This window comes from Pleurodeles waltl, chromosome 2_2 (assembly GCF_031143425.1).
Source record: "Pleurodeles waltl isolate 20211129_DDA chromosome 2_2, aPleWal1.hap1.20221129, whole genome shotgun sequence".
NCBI lineage: Eukaryota > Metazoa > Chordata > Amphibia > Caudata > Salamandridae > Pleurodeles > Pleurodeles waltl.
This window is the reverse complement of record NC_090439.1, coordinates 1,128,936,696-1,128,959,008: the sequence shown is the minus strand read 5'-3', so window position 1 is coordinate 1,128,959,008 and position 22,313 is coordinate 1,128,936,696. Positions and strand designations below refer to the sequence as shown.

At 46.3% G+C, this 22,313-nt stretch overlaps 1 protein-coding gene across 2 annotated transcripts in view; it reads right to left on the bottom strand.

Annotated features, from left to right (window-relative positions):
• TONSL (tonsoku like, DNA repair protein) overlaps nucleotides 1-18,240 on the bottom strand; it is a 239,726-nt gene extending 221,486 nt beyond the window's left edge. The window contains exon 1 of one of the 2 annotated variants that reach the window (XM_069220998.1): nucleotides 18,082-18,240. In XM_069220998.1, coding sequence (XP_069077099.1) covers nucleotides 18,082-18,109 — 28 coding nt within the window. In that variant the 5' untranslated portion in view covers nucleotides 18,110-18,240. Of the gene's footprint in view, nucleotides 1-17,768; nucleotides 17,940-18,081 lie in introns of those variants that run through there. The other variant, XM_069220999.1, reaches the window with a different exon arrangement.
• Between the last annotated feature and the right edge of the window lie 4,073 nt (nucleotides 18,241-22,313).

The following is a 22,313-nucleotide window of genomic DNA, read 5'->3' as shown; positions in this document are numbered from 1 at the left end:
CCTCTAACTTTCCAGTGCGCAGTGACAGGGACACCCAGGCAGCATCTGCCACCAGTATGCTCCACCGTTGGGTCTCCCCGCCGCCCATATCCTGCGAGGGTTTCCACCCCCATGCCCAGGGGAAGCATGTCCTGGGCCTTTATTCCTCCCTCGAGCTCACCTCTGTGGTGGATTGTGTGCACTCCAGTGTAGCCAGGCACCAAGTCTCATCGCCGGTTGTGTCGCAGCTCCTCCAGCGTTCGGCCTAGGTGCCGATGCTTGACAAGGCACCAGTGCCCCTCTGTAAGGTAGGCCGCGTCTCGGGGCCTACAGTACCTTTTTCCTGTTGTGCATCCCCCCCCCCCCCTCCGTTGTTCCAGTGCTTGGTAGCAGGATTGCCCAAGCCACAGCGGACTCCGTTCTCGTCCAGCCCACAGTGCTGGGCTCCTCCGCTGCTCTTTCGCTCCACAGATGCCTCTGGTTAAGCCCATACATCTAGGCCATAGAATGCGGGACAAGTGCACTCCAGAGCGGCCGGACAGCAGGTGTTGTCGCCCCCGCTCAGGAGCTGCTGATCACGACGCAGAAACAGGAAAAGGGTAACAGAAGACCAGTGGAACAACACTTTAAGCTCCCATCTCCCAGACACATCACCCAACCCAGAACAGGCTGCAAAGAACTTCTCACAGTGGATCACTAAATGCGTCGACATGATCACCCCCGCCAACCCAGCCAAACCCAAATTACAGGCCAGGAGCTGAAATCCTCCAAACGCAACTGCTGACAACTAGAAAGAAAGTGGCGTACTAGCGAAAAGACAGAAGGCCATGCTACCTTCAAAACAGCACTCAACAAGTACCACTGCGGCCATAGAGAAACAAAGAAGAACACTCTAGCAGACTGCATAGAAGCAAGCACAAACCACAGCAAGGAGATCTTCACTATTGTGAAGAAGCTCTTCAACCCTGCAGACACCGGGAATGGCATCAACCCCCCCTCCCAAGAACTGTCTGACACCGAAACAGACTTCCTCCAAGACAAGATCTCAGCCGTTTATGATAACTTCAAACTCCAACCCCCTCCACCGACAGCATCAGCCTACTCACACCCAAGAACACCAACACCAAATTTCTGGTCGCCCATTGGGATAATCTCACAACTCAAGCCACAATCTCCATCATGGACTCCGTACACTCAAGGGCACGCGCAGACCCATGTCCCCACCACATCTTCAACCTCGGTAGCAAGACGATTAGTGACAAGCTCAAGAAAATCCTGAACTTCTCTATCACCTTCCCTGAAGACTGTCGGCTCCTCCTGAAGAAACCATCTGCTGATCCAGTCAATCCAAAGAACTACCAGCCCATCTCCCTGCTCCCCTTTCTAGTGAGGGTTCTCAAAAAGGCAATCAGCGAGCAACTAACAAAACACTTGGAACAATACAACCTACTGAATCCCTCTCAATCCAGATTCAGAGCCAACCACAGCACTGAGACAGCTCTGACTGCAGCCACCGACAACATCAGGGCTTTACTAGACCACGATGAAACAGCAGCCCTCACCCTCTTGGACCAGTCAGCCACCTTCGACACTGTCTCCCACCACATTGTGATCAACAGACTCCACCAAACTGGAATCCAGGAAGACGCCCTCAAGTGGATCACCTTATACCTCACTAGAAGAACCCAGAGAATCTGTCTCCCACCATTCACCTCGAAACCCAAGGTGATCATCTTTGGCGGCCCACAATTATCGGCCCTCAGTCCACCTCTTCAACATGTACATGACCCCCATGGCCAACACCGCCAGATTGCATGGACTCAACATCATTTCCTATTATGACAACACCCAGTTCATCCTCTCGCTATCAGAAGACCCCTCCACCACCACAACAAACTTCAATAGATGTATGGTGAATGTTGCCCACTAGATGAAGAATAACAGCCTCAAGCGCAACACAGACAAGATGGAAGTCCTCATCACTGGGGACAACACCTCGTAGTGGAATGAAACTCAGCCCTTCCCCCGCCCCAACAAACCACACCCGCAACCTCGGCATCACCTTAGACAGCAAGTTATCCATGCAGAAACAGGTAAACGCAGTCTCTTAGACCTGCTGCCACACCCGATGCATGCTCCATAAGATCTTCAGGTGGCTCCTGTAGGGAAGTGACCTCTTTCTTGGCATGGTTACCCCCATTTTCTGCCTGTTGTCAGTATGTTTGACTATGTCTTCTAGGTTCCTGCTAACCAGGACCCCAGTAGTTTTGCTCTCTTCTCTAAATTGTACCTTTTTCTTCACACAGTTGTCATACTGGTCCCCCCACATAAGTCCCTAGTATATGGTTCCTAGGTACCCAGGATATTGAGGTTCCAGGGGATCCCTATGGGCAGCAGCAGTTATTCTGCTACCCATAGGGAGCCATGCAAAGGGTTCTGCAGGCTTGCCATTGCATTCTGCGTGAACCAGGTGCATGCACCCGGTTTCACTACAGGTCACTGCACCAGGTCACTGTAAGTCACCCCCTACCGTAGGCCCTCTCAGCCCAGAGGGCATGTTGCAGGTACCTGTGTGAGGGCACCTCTGCACTAGCAGAGGTGCCCCCAGGAACTCCTCCAGCCCCATTTTCCTGGACATTGTGAGTGCGGGGATGCCATTTTATAAATGTATTGGACATAGATCGCTATCTATGTCCAGCTACATAATGGTAACTCCAAACCTGGGCATGTTTGGTATCAAACATGTCGGAATCATATGCCAATATTATTGCAAGTACTGGAAGCATGATTCCATGCACTCTGGGGGCTCCTTGGAGGACCCCTAGCATTGCTACCGCCAGTCTTACAGGGTTTTCCAGGCAGCCCAGCTGCTGCTGCCCCTCAGACAGGTTTCTGCCCTCCTGCTGCTTCGTCTGATCAAGCCCAGGAAGGCAGAACAACAGATTTCCTTTGGATTCTGCCATCTTGATTCCAAGGTTGGCAGGGAACTCTGGGAACATCCAAGTGGCCAGGCCGGGATGTCAGAGCCCCCTCCTGATAGGTGCTTACCTGGTTAGGTGACCAATCCCCCTTTCAGGGCTATTTAGGGTTCCTCTCTTGGGTGGGTCCTCAGGTTCAGCTCGCAAGATTCCAGCAGGACTCCTCTGCAACGTCTGCTTAGACTTCTGGCCTCCGGAACAGCGACTGGACCAGTCAGGAACCTACAAGCAGCAGATTCACGAGGAAGACTCTTCTGCAACATTTTATCCAGAATTCCTGCAAGATTTACAACATTTCCCCAGCTGTGCATCCTCAGAAGACTGCAACTCTTCAGCCTGCACAAGAAGAAGAAGGAATCTCCCTTGGGGTGAAGGCATCACTCCCCTGTAACTACAGGTACCTGGCAGCAATGGCTGTGTGGATCTCCCCTCATTCTGAGTGCCGTGGGTCCTGCATCACAGGTTCACCCTCCTGCAACTCCTGGGCCTCTGCGTGGTCCTCCGGCGATGTGGGAGCAACTTTTGTGGTGCTGCCTGGGCTGCGTCAGCGACTTATATGTCCCTGTCCGGTGGGACACCTGTGGGTGCTGCCCCTGCTCCTGTGGGTTTTCTGAGACGCAGAGGGTCCCCTGTGTCTCCCCCTTCTGGGCAGAGTCCTCCTGGACCTTGCTGGTCCCCAGCAGCACCCTTTTCCTTCAGCCGCGAGTTTGCCTTTGCCGAGGCTTGTTGCTGGAAATCCTTCACCGACACTCATCTGCAATCCAGCCTCCTGCAAGGGACACCTTTTGCATGCATCAGGAACTCTTCTCCAGCTTCTGTGCTGCAGTGCTGACACGTCTTCCTTCTTGGTCGACCAACTCCAAAAGGTACCTCTGGATGGGTAGTATCTCCTACTCTCCCTGGACTCCACAAACACTTCTGGACTTGGTCCCCTCTCCAAAAGGTCTCCATCTTCAGTACTCCACTGCTGATTTCTTGCAGGCTGTTCTAGGTGTCTTCTTTTCATCCTTTGGGGTGGTTTTGGTGTAAATCCAGTGTTTTACTGCTGCATTTCTGGTCGCTGGGGGGGCACTACATTACTTACATGTATGGTTTCCTAGTACTCCCATTTCTCCTCTACACGATTTACCTACCTAGGTGGGGACCCTGTGTTCACATTTCATTTTTTTAAGTATATGGTTTGGGCTCTCTCTAGGGTCACTATTGCGTATTGCTATTTTACACTGTTTTCTAACCTTTTTATGCCTCTTACTATTAGAGTATATGTATAGTGTATTTACTCACCTCCTGTTGGAGGGTTGCCTCTCTAGTATTTTCTGATACTAAGTTCCAAAATTAAAGTTCTTTTATTTTTGTACTACCAAGTGTTTTTTTTTCTTGTGTGTAAGTACTGTGTGACTGTACTGGTATTGCATGAGCTTTGCATGTCTCCTAGATAAGCCTTGTCTGCTCATCCACAGCTACCTCTAGAGAGCCTGGCTTCTACACACTGCCTACACTTCAGTGAGAGGGGATACCTGGACCTGGTATAAGGTGTAAGTACCACAGGTACCCACCACACACCAGGCCAGCTTCCTACAGATCCCAATCGACACCAGTAGAACCGCCCCTCAAACCCTTGCCACCAGCAGGCTGGGCTACGGTAGCAGTCTTTACATAGGAATCACTGCTCACCTCCTGAAGAGGATACAGATAATACAAAACTCAGTGGCAAGACTCATCCTTAACCTTCCCAGGCAGACTCATATCACCTCGCACTTCAAAAAGCTACACTAGCTCCCGATCTAGAAGAGATGCCAGGTCAAGATGCAGAACCATGCATACAAAGCCCTGCATAACGAAGGAGCAGCATATAGCAACAAACAAATGACCTTCCAACAACCAACCAGACATCTGCGATCCGCCTCCCTTTTCCTTCCAGAACCACCCCGGATCCGCTGATCCAATAGCAGACGACGCTCTGTAAGATGTCCACGACCACACCAGTTGTAGATTAAATGTAGTTTATTTAGTGACTGCTTGTCTCTTTCCAGCTTAATGCCTCCCACTTTGACCCTACATTCCACATTCCATTACTAGATTCCATAAAGGAAACATTACTTCATCAATGCCCCACACATATATTACCAATATACAACACATTTCCCCCTTTAAACAAATAATATAACAAGTAGGATAATATACAAATTGTACATTATTTACATTGTTTAACTAAAGATAAAACAATAGAGCTTGCCACAACTACACAAAGTCTGCCAGTTTGGAGGACACATATGTTGTTTGAGCATCAGATTTGACCCTTGGTGCTATAGAACCCTCCTCCATAATCACACCATCATTGCATCTAGTAGCATTATGGATTTCTCTCTCACACAATGGATTCTCCACTAAGATAACTTCATTGGGACTACTATCCCCACACACATTCCCAAAAAGCTGGCATTTTATCACCACTCATTTCTTACTTTAACCAAAGAACTTGCTGTATTCATACTAGGTGCAAGATTCTGTCCCGCATTACATTTCGCCAACCTTCTCAACACTCCAAACTTTTCCATCCTGAGTACCCACACTCTTGTAAAACATCTTTACCACTTTCATAGCTCTGCCAAACTTGGATGTACCTTGTCTCACTAATCCTGGTTTGCGTACCCCGACCCAATCTCCAACTACAAATGATGGTTCCTTCGCCTTCCATCTGCTGTCATACGCCTCTTTATACTTCACCTGCTTCACTTTCACCCTTTCCTTAATTTCCTCCATACACCTTGTCCCAGTCCTTCCTTTATTTCTTTTTAAACCACCATGGACAAAGTTTAGAGACAGGATGTCTTCCTTTTAACAATTTGAAAGTACTCTGAGGAGTAATACAGTAATGCCATAGTTTTTCTCTCAACTTTTCCTTCCACTGTCCTCCAAAACCTTGTGCCCAACTAATACTCTCCTTCAGAACTCGGTTGAATCTCTCAACTTGCCCATTCCCTTGGGGTCCGTATAAAGGAGTGGTAACATGTTTAATATTACTATATCTAAAAAATCCTTGCATCTCTCTGGCTACTAACTGGACACCATTTTCAGATATTAGCATTTCTGGATACCCTTCTCTTGCAAACACTTCTTTGAAGAATTCATTAACAGTACTCGAAGAAACCTGAGGTACTAATTTCACCTCCGGCCATTTGGAGTGATAGTCCACCAATACTAAAGCATAACGAGCATCCACAGGCAAAGAATAAAAAGGGCAAGAAATGTTAAATCCTAATTTCTGCCATGGTGATTCTGGCCACAGCACCGGACGCAGAGGAGCCGGCACCGTCTTCAACATTTGTTCAGCATTCACACACAGCATTCCCTCACGACTCTACCTGCCATTTTGTCCAGACCTGGCCACCAAAAACACGTACGTATCAACCTTTTCATCTATTGTAGAGAGCAGGGACTCCGTGTCCCAGAAGGTGGTTGAGGCAGGGGGTGGAGCAAGTCTTGTCAGTGCTACATAGCGCAAAACTTTTCACTGCCGCGCATCTGTTGTTGGGCGCAGGGACTCCGTGTCCCAGAAGGTGGTTGAGGCAAGGGGCGGAGCAAGCCCTGTCAGCGCTACATAGCGCAAAACTTTTCACTGCCACGCGGAACGCCGTCATCGACCGAGAGAGGCCGGGCTGGGCCACCCCCTTAATTCTTGTGTGGAGGGTGAGTCTGTGACTATTCTATCTATTATTAGTTCCTGAGATCCCTTGTGAGATTTAAGTTATTGATTAAATTTTTATTTGCGACTGTTGCTGATTTGTCCAGCTAGGACGCATCTCTTGTGAAGATGGGTAGGAAAAGGGGTCAGCAAACTGGAGCCCTGAGTGGTGGTGGAAGGCAGGGGAGCTTAAATACCACACTGGATTCTTTCGTCGCCAGAGCTGTTGGCGTTGTGACCAAGGAGATCGATCTGGCGGAGAGGAGGCTTTCCATGGAGATGGACGATTGGCGCCATGTCTCTGTAGTTAGTGATGCCTCGGCCCTGGATGAGGAGGCAGCTCATTCTGGGACAGAACAATGCGCTGCTCCTGAGACCGCCCTACCTGCTGTAATAGGGGATCTTGGTGGACCGGGGCCTTCGAGGAAAAGTAAGAGGCTCTTGTTAGCCTCTCCCCCGGCTTGCTCCCTGGATAACTGTAGCCCTCCCCCGAGAAAGAGAAAGGTATTGACGAAAGCGGGGACAAAAGTGAAATCATCCCTTTTTGAAAGCTCTATGGGGCTCGGGTTGCGATGTAACCAATTTACTGTCAAAATTTAAGGAGATGATTGAGGCCAGCCTGAATCCAGTTGTGGCGAAACTACTGGCTATTGAAAAAGCAGTCTCCCGGTTATGTGAGCAGGACAGGTCTAGCCAATTCACAGGCGGACACCTGGCCCCCAGCTGTTTGAATCAACCAAGTGAGGAGGTGTTTTGCAGGAGGATGCTTCTGGGGCTTTGGAGAGGGTGGCACGGCAACCGGAAAAATTTGCAAACCTTGGGGCACGGGGTGCCTGTGTTGAGTCTGTGCTGGCCCCACCGACTGTCCAATCAACAGGTGGGAGGGAAGAAACTAGATCTAGTGGGGGTAGGCAACTTGATAGTGGGTTTGTGGCAACTGGGGGGAATCTGAACAGAATGGTAGAAATCACAATCAGTACTTGTTGAAGAAAAGTTCCCCGTTGGGACGTTTGGAACTCCCCCCTGGCCTGTGCCCCCTATGTGGTGGTGTTGACAAACGTTCCTGCTCTTGCCCCAGGCTCCAGTGAATCCACGGACCAACTAAAAAATAAGACTGGCCATTGGCTGAGCAGAAACTGTGACTTTGCTTGCAAGGACTTTAGGGATATTTTGTTTGTTAGAAGAATTGACTGGGTCGCCCCCCCCCCTGACCCTCCCCCCCTTAAAAAAAAGAAAAAAGAGGGTTATGAGGATTGTATTATTATAAACTGTAGATATCCCGGCCTGGCCCAACGGCTTCTCTCCACATAGAGCATGGCCTCCTCAATAGTGGGAAAAATTGGCATGGTCCCTTTGGTCAGAGTGCGCTGCAGTCAACCAGTAGGAGAATCGATTTCATTAGAGACCCTGACTTGACGATGTGCTAGGAGACATACAGCAAACCTGGTAGTATCCCCTAATGCTGATATGTCTACGGTGGTGCAGGAGGGGAAGACTACACAGTATTGGCTTATTTCATGGGGCGTTGCAGGGTATGATGCTAAGCTATCTGATCAGGCATGGGTCAGGTGTCTGGCTAACTATGATATTATTATGCTTCAAGAAACCTGGTCAGATGGTCAGGCTGCATGGGATGGATATAATAGATCTGCAGTCCCGGCTGCTCAGTGTCTTGGAGGCCACTCTAAAGGTGGCTTGGTTACCCTAATCCGTTTTTCTAAAATAGTGGGTGCATTCCAAATTAACTGTAACCATCAGGGTATATTGCTTGTCTGGGTAATTTTTCCGAACAGCTTCAATGCTTTCTTGGTTGATTTTTATAATACTGTCTGAGATGTGGGGTGCCAAATCAGGGCCCTTTTTTCAGTTCTTCAGGTACTGAAGAGTAGAATGGAGGAGGTGGGGCTGGAATTCTGTGCTACTGTGTCAGGAGATTATACTGCAAAGTTAGGACGTCATAGCACAGTGGTAAATCCTTTTGAGTCTGATTGTGAGGATCACTCAGCTGAAGGTGTACAGGATTCTAGAGGTAGGGTTTTGATTAAGGGACTAAGGAAGATGGGCCTTCTGAATATCTGTGACATTGAAGTGGTGGACATTTACCAGCTCCCAACTTTTGTACATAGAGGGTCTCGCTCAACAATTGATTATATCTTTGTGTCCCCACCACTAAAAGATCTGGTGATAGGAGGAGAGGTGCTAGGGAAGCAGCTTAGCGATCATAACCCCCTCACATTCTGCTTTAATCTCCCAGGGGCCTTATGTAAACTAGGACGGGGTGGGCCTGCATCAGTGAGGATAAAAGATCAGGGCAGGAGAGTTGGTTGGAAACAGGTAAATACTCAGCAAGTTGTAAAAAGGGTTGTGGGTGACAACCTAAATCTGATCACGGGTATACTTCTGGCAGAGACTCCCAGTCCAAAGGAAGTTATGGCTGCGATGCTCAGTATAAACATAGCCTTTAAAGACTGTCTGTTAGCAGTTGTTCATCCCCCCAGTAAGCATAGGTTTGGGTGGTTCAGTAAGACCGGTTATGATTTTAAGAAAAACTTGAAGAAGGCCCTAAAAGACCACCCTAGAGATACGGCCTATGTTAGAGATGCAAGGGTTAAGTATAAAAGTGCTCTGAGGGACAGAAAGCTAAAACTTAAGGAATTAGCCTGAGAGGAATTGGAGCGCGCAACAGTGCTTAAGAACCCTGGTTTGTTTTGGAAGATGGTAAATAGGGGCTACTTTGAAACTGAAACATTCGAGGGCCTGGGCTGCAATATTGCCCCTGAGGTCTGGGTGAATTATTTCTGTAGAATTTTTCAGGGAAGCCCTTTAAGAAATAACAGGGATAGAGAGTTTGATGTTTTTCCCAATCTAGCTATTAGGTTCACACTTCATGAGGTCATGGAGGCACTCCAGGGTAGCGCCAGCAACAAAGCTCCAGGCCCAGATTCGATCCCCGTGGATCTTTATAAATCCTGTCCCCAGTTATGGGTGCCTATTCTGCTAAATGTTCTCAATGCAGCAGTCACTGTGGGAATTTCCGCCTCTTGGAGATCGGCTTGTATCATTCCAGTGTTTAAAAAGGGGGACCGGAATGATCTCAAGTCTTATCATCCGATTTCCCTCCTTGATTCTTCAGCGAAAATCATGGGCCGGATTATCTTAAGGCGCATTGAGGCTTGGATGGCAGATAATGAAATTCTGAGTCGGGCCCAGTACGGCTTTAGGGAGGGGCTTGGTACCCGGGAACAGTGCATAAATCTGCTGATGGTGATTGGGAAACATACTCAAGCCAGGAAGGGCACCCTTTATCCTGCCTTTATGGACCTCAGCTGTGCCTTTGACAAGGTTAATCGGGTTATACTGTGGGAGAGGCTTAATAACTTAGGGATGGATCCTAACATTGTGGAGCTGCTTCGGTACCTCCACTTAGGAACTAATGCAAATGTGAGGGTGGGGACAAATGGGGAGTGTTCGGATGCTTTCAAGCTTAATACAGGTGTACGCCAGGGATGTGTCCTGGCCCCTACTCTCTTTCTTTTATACAGAAATGGATTGTTTGATTTTTTGGTGGAACACTGTAAAGATGTTCCCAAAGTTAATGGTAATAGTGTCCCCGTATTGATTTATGCGGATGATGCGGTCCTTATGGCTCGCACTATGAATGGCCTCCGTGAAGCAGTTAGAGCCTATGTTTCTTTTATGTCAGCTCTGGATTTTGAGATTAATTGTAAAAAAAAAATATATATATATCACATTTTATGGTCTGCGGAAAACCTCTTAGAAGGGTGGGGGAGTTGAAGATCAAAGAGCAAGCTATTAGCAGGGGCTACGATTTCCCCTATTTAGGGGTTATCTTTGATGATAACGGTACATGGAAACCCTGTATTGCCAGAGGAGGAATGCTTTTCTATGCTACAGTTGGCGATACATTTGACTTTGCTGCTAGAGTAGGAAACAAACCCATTAAGTCTTTGCTTGAAGTTTACAGGCGTAAAGGTCTCCCAGTCCTGTTGTGTATAGTGCTGCACTTTGGGGGTATATGGACACTCGAGCCCCTGCTGTAGAAGTAAATCGTTTCTGCAGAAGGATACTGGGAGTTGGCCAAAACACCTCTGGTTTCTGCCTTCACTTGGAATTAGATCTTGAGTTTGTACAAGATACCATCCAGCTTGCCCCCCTCGTTATGGATCTCTATTTGGATTAATGAGTGTGCCTCTTTTAATAGAGAGATTTTACGGGATTGCTTGGCTTGCGACCATGTGAAGAATATTCTCTGGCTGATGTATATAAGAAAGGTGGCCTACGAACTGGGGCGGCCTGACATGTTTGAGGCTCCCGAGGGTCTGACCAGCTGTGATAAAAATTGGGTAAAGGATAATATTCTGAGAATCCTGGGGGCTAAAAGAGAGGTGGAGGTTTTAAGGAAAAAATCTGTTAGGGATTTTATCATGCTAAAGATGGGGGTGGGCCCTGAGCCCTATCTTTTAGAGATAAGTGATGTGAGGGAAAGGACTCTCATTACACAATTTCGCCTTGGGGTTATTAGAAGTAATTTATGCCTCCCGTTCGGCCAGTATGATGAAAAATCTATTAGACCTTGTCCCTGTGATGGTGTGTCTTTGCAGACTTTGACTCATTTTACATTGTTTTGTGTTTTTATGCACCTTTTAGGCGTGGTTTTTTTATTCCCCCTGCTGAGGCCCAAGGGTTTTGTGCAATATCGCCCTGCCTTTCTGTGGCTGCAAATGGCTTCTGATGTATTGGTGTGGCAGGGCTGGGATCTTTTCTGAAGAGAGCTATCACTTGTTGCAGTAATTTAGAGCACTATTAAGAATGGTTTTTATAATTTTCAATATTGATGCTTTATCTTTTTAATGAATCTTGGATTGACATTTTTATACACTGACTTATTGTAAATTGGTTTTATGTATTGTATTGCTATTTATTTTTATGGTTGATTATTATCATACCGAATAAAGTGTCTGATGAGGACTCCAATCGTTTCATTGAGGACATACCAGGATGACCTTCATGCGCAAGTCTTAAAATAGTTGCTTGCATACCTCTAGGTAGAATACACTTTCCCCTCTTGAACACCAGTGCATTCTCAACCTCCAGTTTATCTCTTACTTTATAAAAGGGTGCCATTTTCTCCAGAATTCTACTCTTACTGGGCCAGCCACACCTCACATACTCACTGACTTCGTAATACCAAATCTTCTTTATCGCATTCCATCCACTTCCCTTCTTCTACACCCCTGAACTCACAAGACATATACTCAGACACAACATCCAACCCCAAACCACTGCTACACATACTAACATCCTTTGTCTCAATTTGAGGACGTCGCGACAAACAATCAGCTACAGCATTATTCTTTACAGGTACATATTCAACCTGGAAACAATATTCTTGCGGTCTGGAAACCAATCTTGCAATATGAGCAGTAGCACTCCACCCTCCTCCTGGCGAAAGAATACCTACTAAAGGCATGTGGTCCGTCTGAAGTACAAAACGTGAACCCCAAATGTAATTCCTGAAATGTTCAACTGTCCAGGTGCAAGCCAACAATTCCTTCTCTATGACCGCATACCTTCTTTCAGCATCTGATAAGGTACCGGAGGCAAAAGTGACATTCCAAACTTCCTTACCACACCTCGGAGACAATACTCCCCCTATACCATACATGTTAGCATTAACAGTAACTATACACTGTGTTTTGACACTAAAGGGCTTAAGCGTGGGCGCTTCGACAATCTTTTGCTTGATCATCTCAAAAGCATCTCTTTGCCTCTGTCCACACATATTCTATCCCCTTTCGTGTCAGTTCTTTCAGTGGTTCCATCTTTGTAGCAAAGTTTGCTACAAATTTGCTGTAATATTCACACAACCTAGCAAATGACAACAATTTCTCCTGATTATCAGGAGCTGGAGCATTAACAATAGCATCTACCAAAGATTGCTTAGGTATCACTCCTTGTCCTGAACCGGTCTGTCCTACATAATGTACTGACTTAGCAAAGATTTGGTACTTCTTTTCCTTTAAAGTTAAACCACTCTTACTGAGAACCTCGCACACGTTTACTTTTTTTTTTTTTTAATAGGTAGGTGTACTGGGAGCAGTTAAAACAAACTAATCTACAATTTACCAACTTCACTTCACTTTTGTTATGGGAGGTCTTTATCAAAGAGACTGCTTTGATTCTGAATCTGGTTTTGGGCCTTTTGTGTCTACCCTGATTTTAACTCCTTCATTGACATTAGTTTTACCCTTCACCGGTTGTCAGTCCAATTCTGTGCAAAAATTGTGTTCATTTTGATGTATTTGTAGCTCAGATCGCATTATTGTCTTAGCCACTTGTAGGAGGCTGGCCCTTTATGTAGTGTACAAAACTAGGCACACTGTGCAGGGGGTCCACGCAACCACCCGTTGGTTTCCACATGTAAAAATTAGACCACCTAGAGCTCCAATTTTTAAGGTAACTGGTCAAGCAGTTAGGCTAATCCAGGAGATGTGCTAACCATTTGCTGTACTCACAAAATCAATCATGCACCACACACACTCAATGAATAACTCGAGACCAGAATATATAAAAACATTTCAGACTTTTACATAATTTTCAAGACCAAAATGGTTAAGATACATTAAGTACTTTTTGAGTTATGATTTGTCAAAGTTTTTATAGAGTTAGTCTTTCTGTGCGTAATTACTGACCATAGGAATCAATGAAAGGCCACGTAGGAAAGTGCATATAAAATCACACGGGTGAGTTACCAATCTCTTCTTTTAGGGGATGGACGATGAGGTTGGTGGGCACACATTGCCAGCTGGAGAGTCTCAGGTGGCTCCCGGTTCCGGCAGGAGCAGTGCTGGAAAGTCTCTTAGCACAGGCACATGGCCACTTATAGGGGGGGCACATGGAAAGGGAGCTAGTTTGCAGATTTAAAGGTGTGTCTTTGGGTCCCTGTGGTCTGTCTAGGTCGCAAGGAGTTAGGGACCCGTGGCACACAGCAGGTTCTGCAATGCAGGGCTCAGGGTGGTCGGATTCAGGGCGAGTTGGAGGTCTTGGAAGCAGTGCGCAATGGATCCCTTCGGAGCTGGAGGTAAGTCTTCTTCTGGGGGCCTTACAGGACGACGAGGGTGCTCTGGTGGGAGAGCCGGGGTGTTCCTGAAGTCCCTTGACTGGGGCTTCCTCCTGGTCCAGCTGCAGCTCTAGGTGAGCTATTTTTGCTGTGGTCTGACGTGCACTGACCAGTACCTGGGGTACTGACACAACTCGGCCATGGAAGGTGCAGTGCCACCAAAGATGGCACACTAGTATGTCTCATCCGGGCAGTCGTCGGTGTATCCTCAGGCCCGGTTGCGACTTCCGGTTGCAGATATATCGTCCGGTCGGTGAAGTGATCCTCACCGGTTTGCTGTTTTTTTTGCAGGTTTCTTGAGTGGGGCCTCCACTCAGGAGGGAGATCTCAGGCTATTTGCGAAGCCTGGTGGTCCTCTGGGTCTTTTGAAGTCGGTCCAGTGGTCACCTCCTCCACAGCGGTGATTGTCGGGACTCTGGTGCAGCAAGCAGGGTTCTTGGAGCCTCTTCTGGTGCATCAGGTCCTCTGTTCTTGTGTTGTTGGGTTCTTTGGTGTGGTCTTCTTTTCTTCCTGATGAATCTAGCATCTTGGTCTAGGGGAGGCCACTAAATACTGAATTTAGTGGGCATTTTAGGAGGAACCTGGCAGTGTCCAATGGGACTCTTACCCTTGGGTGGCTACACACACTACAGTGACCACTTCCTGTGGGAAGGGTCACTACCCTAAACCTCATTGGCTATATTCCTATCATCCAACATGGAGGAAAATAAAATGGAAGTTCCACTTCGTTGCAAGCCCCTAGGGGTGGTGCATGCTCCGGGAGACCCTTCCTCCTACTCTTTGGGTGGTTTCCCGCCTTTGCTCCTGCCAAAGTGGGGGTTGACAAAGGGGGAAGCCATCGGCTGCTAGCAGCAAGCCTGGGGGCTCCAGTTTCAAGGCTGGTAGCCCTTTGAAGCTCATTGCCAGGAGAGTGCACATTCTTGAGGGAAGAGGTGTTAGCTCCTCCACCCAGGATGGGCATTGGCTTACAAACCAGAGACAGGGCTCTCCCCCACTGTTTGTTTATTGGCTGTCTAGAGGTGGCATGCTGGGTGGAACCGGTCAGTAATCATGTCAGTTAGGTTAGCTTTCGCAGAGGGGACCTCTAAAGTGGCCCCTGGGTACATTTAAGGGAAAATCCAATATTGGTACCAGTTTGGATTTATTTCCCTGAGTTGTTTGATACCAAACAACCCTGGTTTCAGAGTGGCCATCATCTAACTGGGGAACTCGTGTTTGACCAATGTCATTACATGTACTTAAAATGGCTGCTCTGTTCATGCACTATGTCCCATGTTTGGCAAGGACACAGTGGGGGCATTTGGCTCATGCAACTATGCCCTCACATATAGTATGGTGCACCCTGCCTTGGGGTTGGAATGTCTGCTAGAGGGGTGACTTACCCATAACATATGCAGTGCAGGGAGAACAGGGCACACAGAGAGTGTACCATATTGAATTTGTCTTTTTAGGTTTGCCCCAGAACACTCAGCCTGTAATGGCAGTGTTAGGTACATCTTGGTGCACAGCCCCAGAGGGTGGCACAATCAGTGCTGCTGCCCTCAGGGGCCTACTCCTAATATCTCATGCCATGGCTACTGGTGTACCCATTTACTAGGGACTTACAGTGATATTTAAGAGTGTATCCAATTGTGCCAAGCTTCACAAAAGATATAGGGAAAGAACTCTGGCCCAAGGAACCTGGTTAGCAGGGGCCCTGGGCACAACAACATCAGGCAAAAAGTGGAGGCTAACCATGCAAAAAGAGGCCTCCTCTTACACCACTGCACAAAGCACAACTCACTGCTTAGACACACTATCCCGACACAGACAAACACATTTCCCTGCACAGTTATGGGGCAGTCACAGGAACAGACTGCAGACATAAACCCACACACTTCCTGCACAGACAAGCACTACATACACCCCCTGCATATGCAATCCTTGCACTGACACATACACCTTCCTGCATAGGCACACAGTCCTCCAGTATACAAACACTGAACCCCTGTAGAAAACACACAGAGGGAGACCCCCAGCAGAGATTTGCATCTTGTGCAGAAATACACACAAACACTATATAGACACACTACTGACATGCACACACCCTTCACATACTCTGTAAATACACACATACCCAGCAGACACACTATGCACATTCTGAGTAGTAAGTTCACCTCCAGCAAGACTAACCTCCAGGAAACCAACCTCCCTCCTAAATAGTAGATGCTGCTGGCTGCAATGGGGGATGATGAAGGGGTTCCTCAAAGTGCTGTTACGAGGGTGGACCGGCCTGCCTGACTGTAGATGAACAGTATGGGAACAAGGGGTCGGATCACACACAGTTCCTCTCTGGCAGATGTGGACTGACCATCAACTCAATCCAGCAAACACCAGGGGGGCTGGGCTACACTAAAGCTTTAGGGACCCATCATCTGCTGATCAATGGTTGGTGCCTTGTTGGTAGAGTTGCTGTGCTTTGTGTTAACATTCTCCCTTATCTTCATCTTTAAAGGTTAAAATATGCTTCCAAGGCAGGACTGAGCAGTAAACATCAACTCTTCCTTCCTATATACCGTGTTAACAAACACAGTCCCCTCATGGATACCTTTACATGGTGTGCACCCTGAATATCAATCCCAGAATATCAATAGGAGACAATATTGATGACACAAGCCCAATTCCTGATGCTGTCCTAAACAGTAGCAGTTGATAATCATTCACATTGAGAAATTACAAGTCTTCCGGACAGGCTGAAACAAACAAGCCATAACAAGGGGGGGGGAAGTCATACATGCATTATGTAGAGGTATTGTACTCTCAAAAGTCTGCAAAACAATGCCTACCATAGGAATAATTGGAGCACAGGCAGTGGCCTGCAAGAAATCAGCAGATTACCAAAAAGGCGCCGAAGAAGCCACATATTTTCCAGTCTAAGAGTGGCCACTCTATAAACACGTTAAGAACAAGGGTAGCAAGGGAGCTGTGACAGAGACGTCCACAAAGAGAGGTCAGGATCCATGCCAGACATTCAGGATAATCACAGACTATGCAAATCAGTTATAATGAGATTATCTGCATGTACATTTAATTTATGTGATGATTATAAAATGATGGCATTGTTTTGGCAATGCTTCTGGAACTACGTTGGACATCCTCAGTAGCTGGACTGTTTAAAACTCAGTTTTTTATATTACAGAAGTGTTCTACAAATTGTCATGCCAATCCACACTTAAATGCCTATCGACTTTAACATATGCTTTTCATTATAAATGTGTCATGCCAGGGCCTTCACCACAGCATTTCATATTAAACAGATCGGAGATGTAGCCATGACCAACTCAGTCCTGCAATATCAAGTATAAACGTTGCCACAGGCCAAAAAGTGCAATACAAGCAGTATCTTAGTAATAGTACACATATTTAGTCCTATTAAATCCTGTTCTGATGAAAACCAACAAACAGGTGGATCCTATATGATTCTTAAAGCTTTTTGTTGATCACATAAGATCTTGCAGAAGTTGTACTGTGAAGACAGACTTAAAAAAAAAAAAAATGCAGGTTAGTGCAACCCTGGCCTCTCAAAAACAAAAGTCCACTCCGAAGTCTAAAATGAATGACTACTTTCCTCCCAGTTGTGCTTCTACCAGAAAAAAAAATACACAGTACCTTAGTTACCTGACACACTTTAATTACATTACGGTGTCATGTGTCTAAAGGTTGAAGCTGGGGTAGCTGGCTAAATAAACAAACTGATCACAGATGTGTGGCGAGTAAGCACTTTTTTGTGGAAGGATACGTCTGGCCAATAAAAACATGTACTACGTTCTCAACATGTGGGTGGAGCCAAGGCCCCTCTCCTGGTAGGGCTTCTTAAAATGCTTCCTAGGTTAATTACATGACGTTGATCGCGCGCTGGGCTGTCAAGCACCTTGCTGAAGTTTCGAGGACACGAGGCCAGTCCTACGTTTGCTATTCTTGTTAAAGAGAATCTGGTTTCCTTTACCCTCCTGGCTGGCACGTTGTCTGATGTCTTCTTATGCGTACGTGGCTCGCGCCGATTTTGCTCTCGCAGCTGACACTCCTATGTCTTTGTTCCGATCAGCTATTTTATCCGTTTTACCTTTCCTTAGATTTCTTTTCTCAGCTGTTTCCCAAACGACTGCTATAACTGCGCATGCGCGGAACATTATTCAGCGGACTAATGCTCGCGCGCGCGATGCTCTGCGCACACCGCGCATGCGCGGTGCTTTATTAATATGACATCGGTCACCCAGGATCAATAACACGATGTAAGAAACTCGGATTTCGGTACTCACGGCGAATCTCCTTGATCGGTCCGCTCATCTTCAAGCCAGGATGACTGCTGCCTCCGATCAGGGCAAGCTACCCTAGATCGGGCCACTACGGTCACCTACTTCTGTCAACACTCCCGCGAAGAAACGAACCACGGCGCCCCGCTCTCAGTTTGTATACACTCCGCCCACACTGCACGGTCATTGGTTCCATAAAACCCAATGGACTCATTTCTGGCTGTTCTATTGGACACCACCTTTGACAAAGACATCCCAGTTGCCAATCAAACTAATGCGCTCATTGCAGGAGGTAAAAAGCAAAAGGCATTCTTATTGGTAGGAACGCCCTGGACAGCAAAAAAAAAAAAAAAAAGTCGCATGCGCATTCGCCCGATAGTGTCCTCTTAGCTCACTGCAGCAATGATTGGTCGCGACCAGCCACTCTCTGTGAAATGTCATTGGTGAGTGCTGTTTTGCCGCTCAATGACGTACCCGGAAACGGAAGCAGATAGCGCGTCCCCTAGCAGCAGTCGCTACGAACGCGTGAGGAACTGAAGGTTCACCCACTGCCAAACCGATGAGATCCGCAATGCGGGAATACGAAAATAATATCACAACACGAGGATGTCACTGTGAGTTCTCCCGCAGCTGCCCCTTTCACGCCTCGGAGGAATACCTTCCGTCTATCACCACCTTTCTCTGTGCGCGGTTCGCGGTTCTACCTCTTGACGTGTCCCGGTTGCTACCGTTGTCTCGTATCGTCGTACTTGCATTTATAAAGTGCTTACTACCCCTGACAAGGCGTCGAAGCGCTGGTTTTCCCCCATATTTCCCCCTTTTCTCCTACTGTCGCTGCTGTCTTGGTTACCGTTTCTTCCTCGTTCACTGGCTGAAGCTGGTTTTCACCCCGTTGTCACCCACCGATATCTTCTCTCCATCTCCCACGCAGTACTTCTTCTGTCCCTAACATTCTCTGCTGAAGAAAGGTGAGAGGACCGCGGGTACCAGGCTTGTGTTTGCTGTGCTGCTTGGTTTTGTTCATTGGTATACGACGCTTCTTTTTTGCTCATCTCTAAAGCGTTGCAATGCGATGGGGACAGTTTCGCACTATAGAAAACGCATAAACATCCTTGTGGCTGTTAAATGGCCGCTGTCCCATTAAAGTGACATTATGGATGGTGTCTTGTGTATATTTTAAGTTGCCATTGTGTTCTTTTTCTAATAGTCTTAGTTTCCCCATGTTCTCTTCCTGTCCTCCTTCCCGCCCTTGGTTTCGCGAATTTCGAACTCGAAACCAAGGGCGATGAGAATGAGAGGAGGAGGGAAAATAAAACCATTGTTACTACAACACACAATGGAAACCTAAAGTATACTCAAAACCGTGGTGCAGATTTACCCGTGAACATACATGCAGGACTTTATAAGAAACCAGCAAGATGTTGCGATCTGCGACGTTAAATGCTTATCCAAAATTGTATCCCAGATTCAGTCTTTGCGCTCTCTTGTAGACTGACACAGGTAACGTTCAGGCCCAGACTGCGAGGGAGTGCAAAGACAACATCTGGAATAAAACTGTTAGATCTACATTTACATGGTGCATAGTACGGTGTCGTGAATTAGGGCGTCTGGTCTTTACACCAAGAATGTTGATGTATATTTAAGAAGTGTTCCCATCTAATTATTTTTAGTTAGAATTTATCCGCTGGAAGTTAATGATTATCCCGTATGTGTACAGTCACGGTATTTCTTTCATCCATTTCTTTAGACCATTTCGTGTAAGGATCAAGCTTGGTACAATAGACGCTTAGCAACACTGGACATGTAATGATAGAGTGCACATTGGGTCAAAGCTAAGTTCATGACTACGTTTGTAACTTGCCCTCCCAAAACAATCGCTTACATGTGAGGTAAAAACTCTGACATTTTACATAACATTTCTTAAAGCCCCATTTGAAGTCCTTAAATGCTCATTTAAAAGAGACATTTGAGACTCCAGGGAACCCCTGGCACCAACAAGTGCAAAGGAAGTTAACATCCCTACAAATAGAACTCCGTCCACTGAAGTCAGAGGACATTCCCTACCTAGTCTGGACATGGGCATTCAGCAGACAGCTGTTTTCAACAACATATCTATTGGACTTTTGCACTTTAAAGTCTTCACATTTACTCTCACCACTGAACAACTCATATCTTGAGGGGGAAGGTACAATCATATCTATTTGAAGCTTTAAACAGACGTGCTTACAATAACATTCTATTTATGCAACTTTTGGGTCTGGAGGTGGCAGATTCCAATTCCTGGTTCTGACCAGATGAGGAGAGGATGTGTAGACTCTGCAATTACAAGAACGAATCCTGGTTACATCTCCTCTGCTGTTGTCCTGAGCTTCATGCTCCCAGGAGATCTCTCCTGAGACCAATATAGCTACAGAAGAGAAACCGTTCTTGCTTTTCCGAGCAGATATAAGATCCTTGCCGAGGTGCAGCAAATATGTCAGACTGCTTGAAGATCGTTTTTGACCTCCTATAGTACTGCCCAACTCAAACACTTTCTCTCAGAAACTGATAACCAACTACTTTAAAGTTAATGACAATATTAAGCCTACGGTTATCAAGGACTCTCCTAGTTAAACCTGGCACTCCAGCTGGGGTAGTGGTCTTTTTTGCACTAGTTCCACTGGAATATGCTCTGCTAAACTGAGCCCGATGATCACTTACCACTTTGATGGTACCATAATGGCTTAACTATTTTAATTGTTTTAACCATATTCAGAAGTAATAGGGCTCGGCAGTTATTATAATTATTTTATATTCTTTTCTTTTTCTTTTTTAAATGTAAAATTGTTATGGTTTTAACTAACTGAACAATAAACGTAATTAATTCCCGATCACCTGGATTGGCCTGCCTCTGGACTATGTTCGACTGAATGTGGCCTACATGATCAGAATTGCATTGCTGGACCTCAGGATATGGTTTGGAGAGAAAATAAAATCTACGTAAGCGTTTTGGGCCATAGACCTCCCATGATTTAAAGTGGTTTAGAGAAGTCTGAACTAAATTCTGTGGGCCTCAGGGAGCCAGTGGAGGGTCATAAGTGCTGGGGGAATGTGCACCAACACCTTTGGGTTGAGGCAAAGCTTGGGTGCCTGGTTTTTGTAATTTCACAATCTCTTTCTTTTAACCTCCTGCACAGACAATGTTGCAGTAATCCATTTGCTACATCACCAAGGCCTTAGTCCATTTGAGACAATGGGATCATAGCAACAACAAAGGACTGTTGTCGGCAACATAATGTAAAAACTGGTATTTAGGACTACGGTAGTGATGTGATGGCCCAACAAGAGATTGCATCAAACTACACTTAACAATTCTTAACTAGTTCTGCTGGGTTGACTGTGATTCCTGAACAGTGCACTGTCATCAAAGGATTCTCCCAGTTTTAGCAATTCGGGCTCTGAAACATTCAGGCAAAGCTAACATACCTTCATCCAGATGTGTACATTATTCAGACATCTCAGTAGGACCCCCACATGATCTTTCAATTCTTAAGAGGCATAATCAATTCTAATTTTCAGGCTAAGGGTAGATACAAAACACTGGTGCAAGTGATTAAACACAGCCCACTTTTCTGAGCATTCCAGTAGCGTTTCAATTAGGATTTCAGTTTGCAGATAATCAAGTCAAGGAAAGTAGTTTTCTCTAATACTGGGTATTACCGTTTCTGTGCCTCTCATAGTCTGAAATACGATTATCTGTTGTGTAGAGGTTTACACCTTCTTGTGCATTACTTTACAATCCACAATTTTGTTAACGAAGGGTATGCTAGGATGCCCTAATTACAGAGATCCAGTGAGCCAACAATTATTTTCTAGTGAGCTAACAGTTATTTTCTATAACAAGGTGGCATTTTCTGCTTGTTTTAGAGCACTAAGCAGAGATCCTTGTTGGAGTGAAGAATATATGACTTTTGTTATATTTAGGTCAAACATTTGAAGATGATCTTCTAATATTCCAAGGGGGGTGTGCAAGGCTTTTAATTAACCAGCAGCTTTGCCAAATGCTCAGCAATCAGTGCTTCAAAAGATGGCACAAATATATTTGAATAGCAGGAAAGCAAGGTCCAATCCAGTTTCACAAAGATCCCAAATTTTTAAGTTACAATCTGTTTGGCAGCGCACATTTTGCCCAGGCATACTCATGAAATGGAGACTCATACAAAGCGAAGAAAAGAGTGGGATACACCTGTGCAACAACT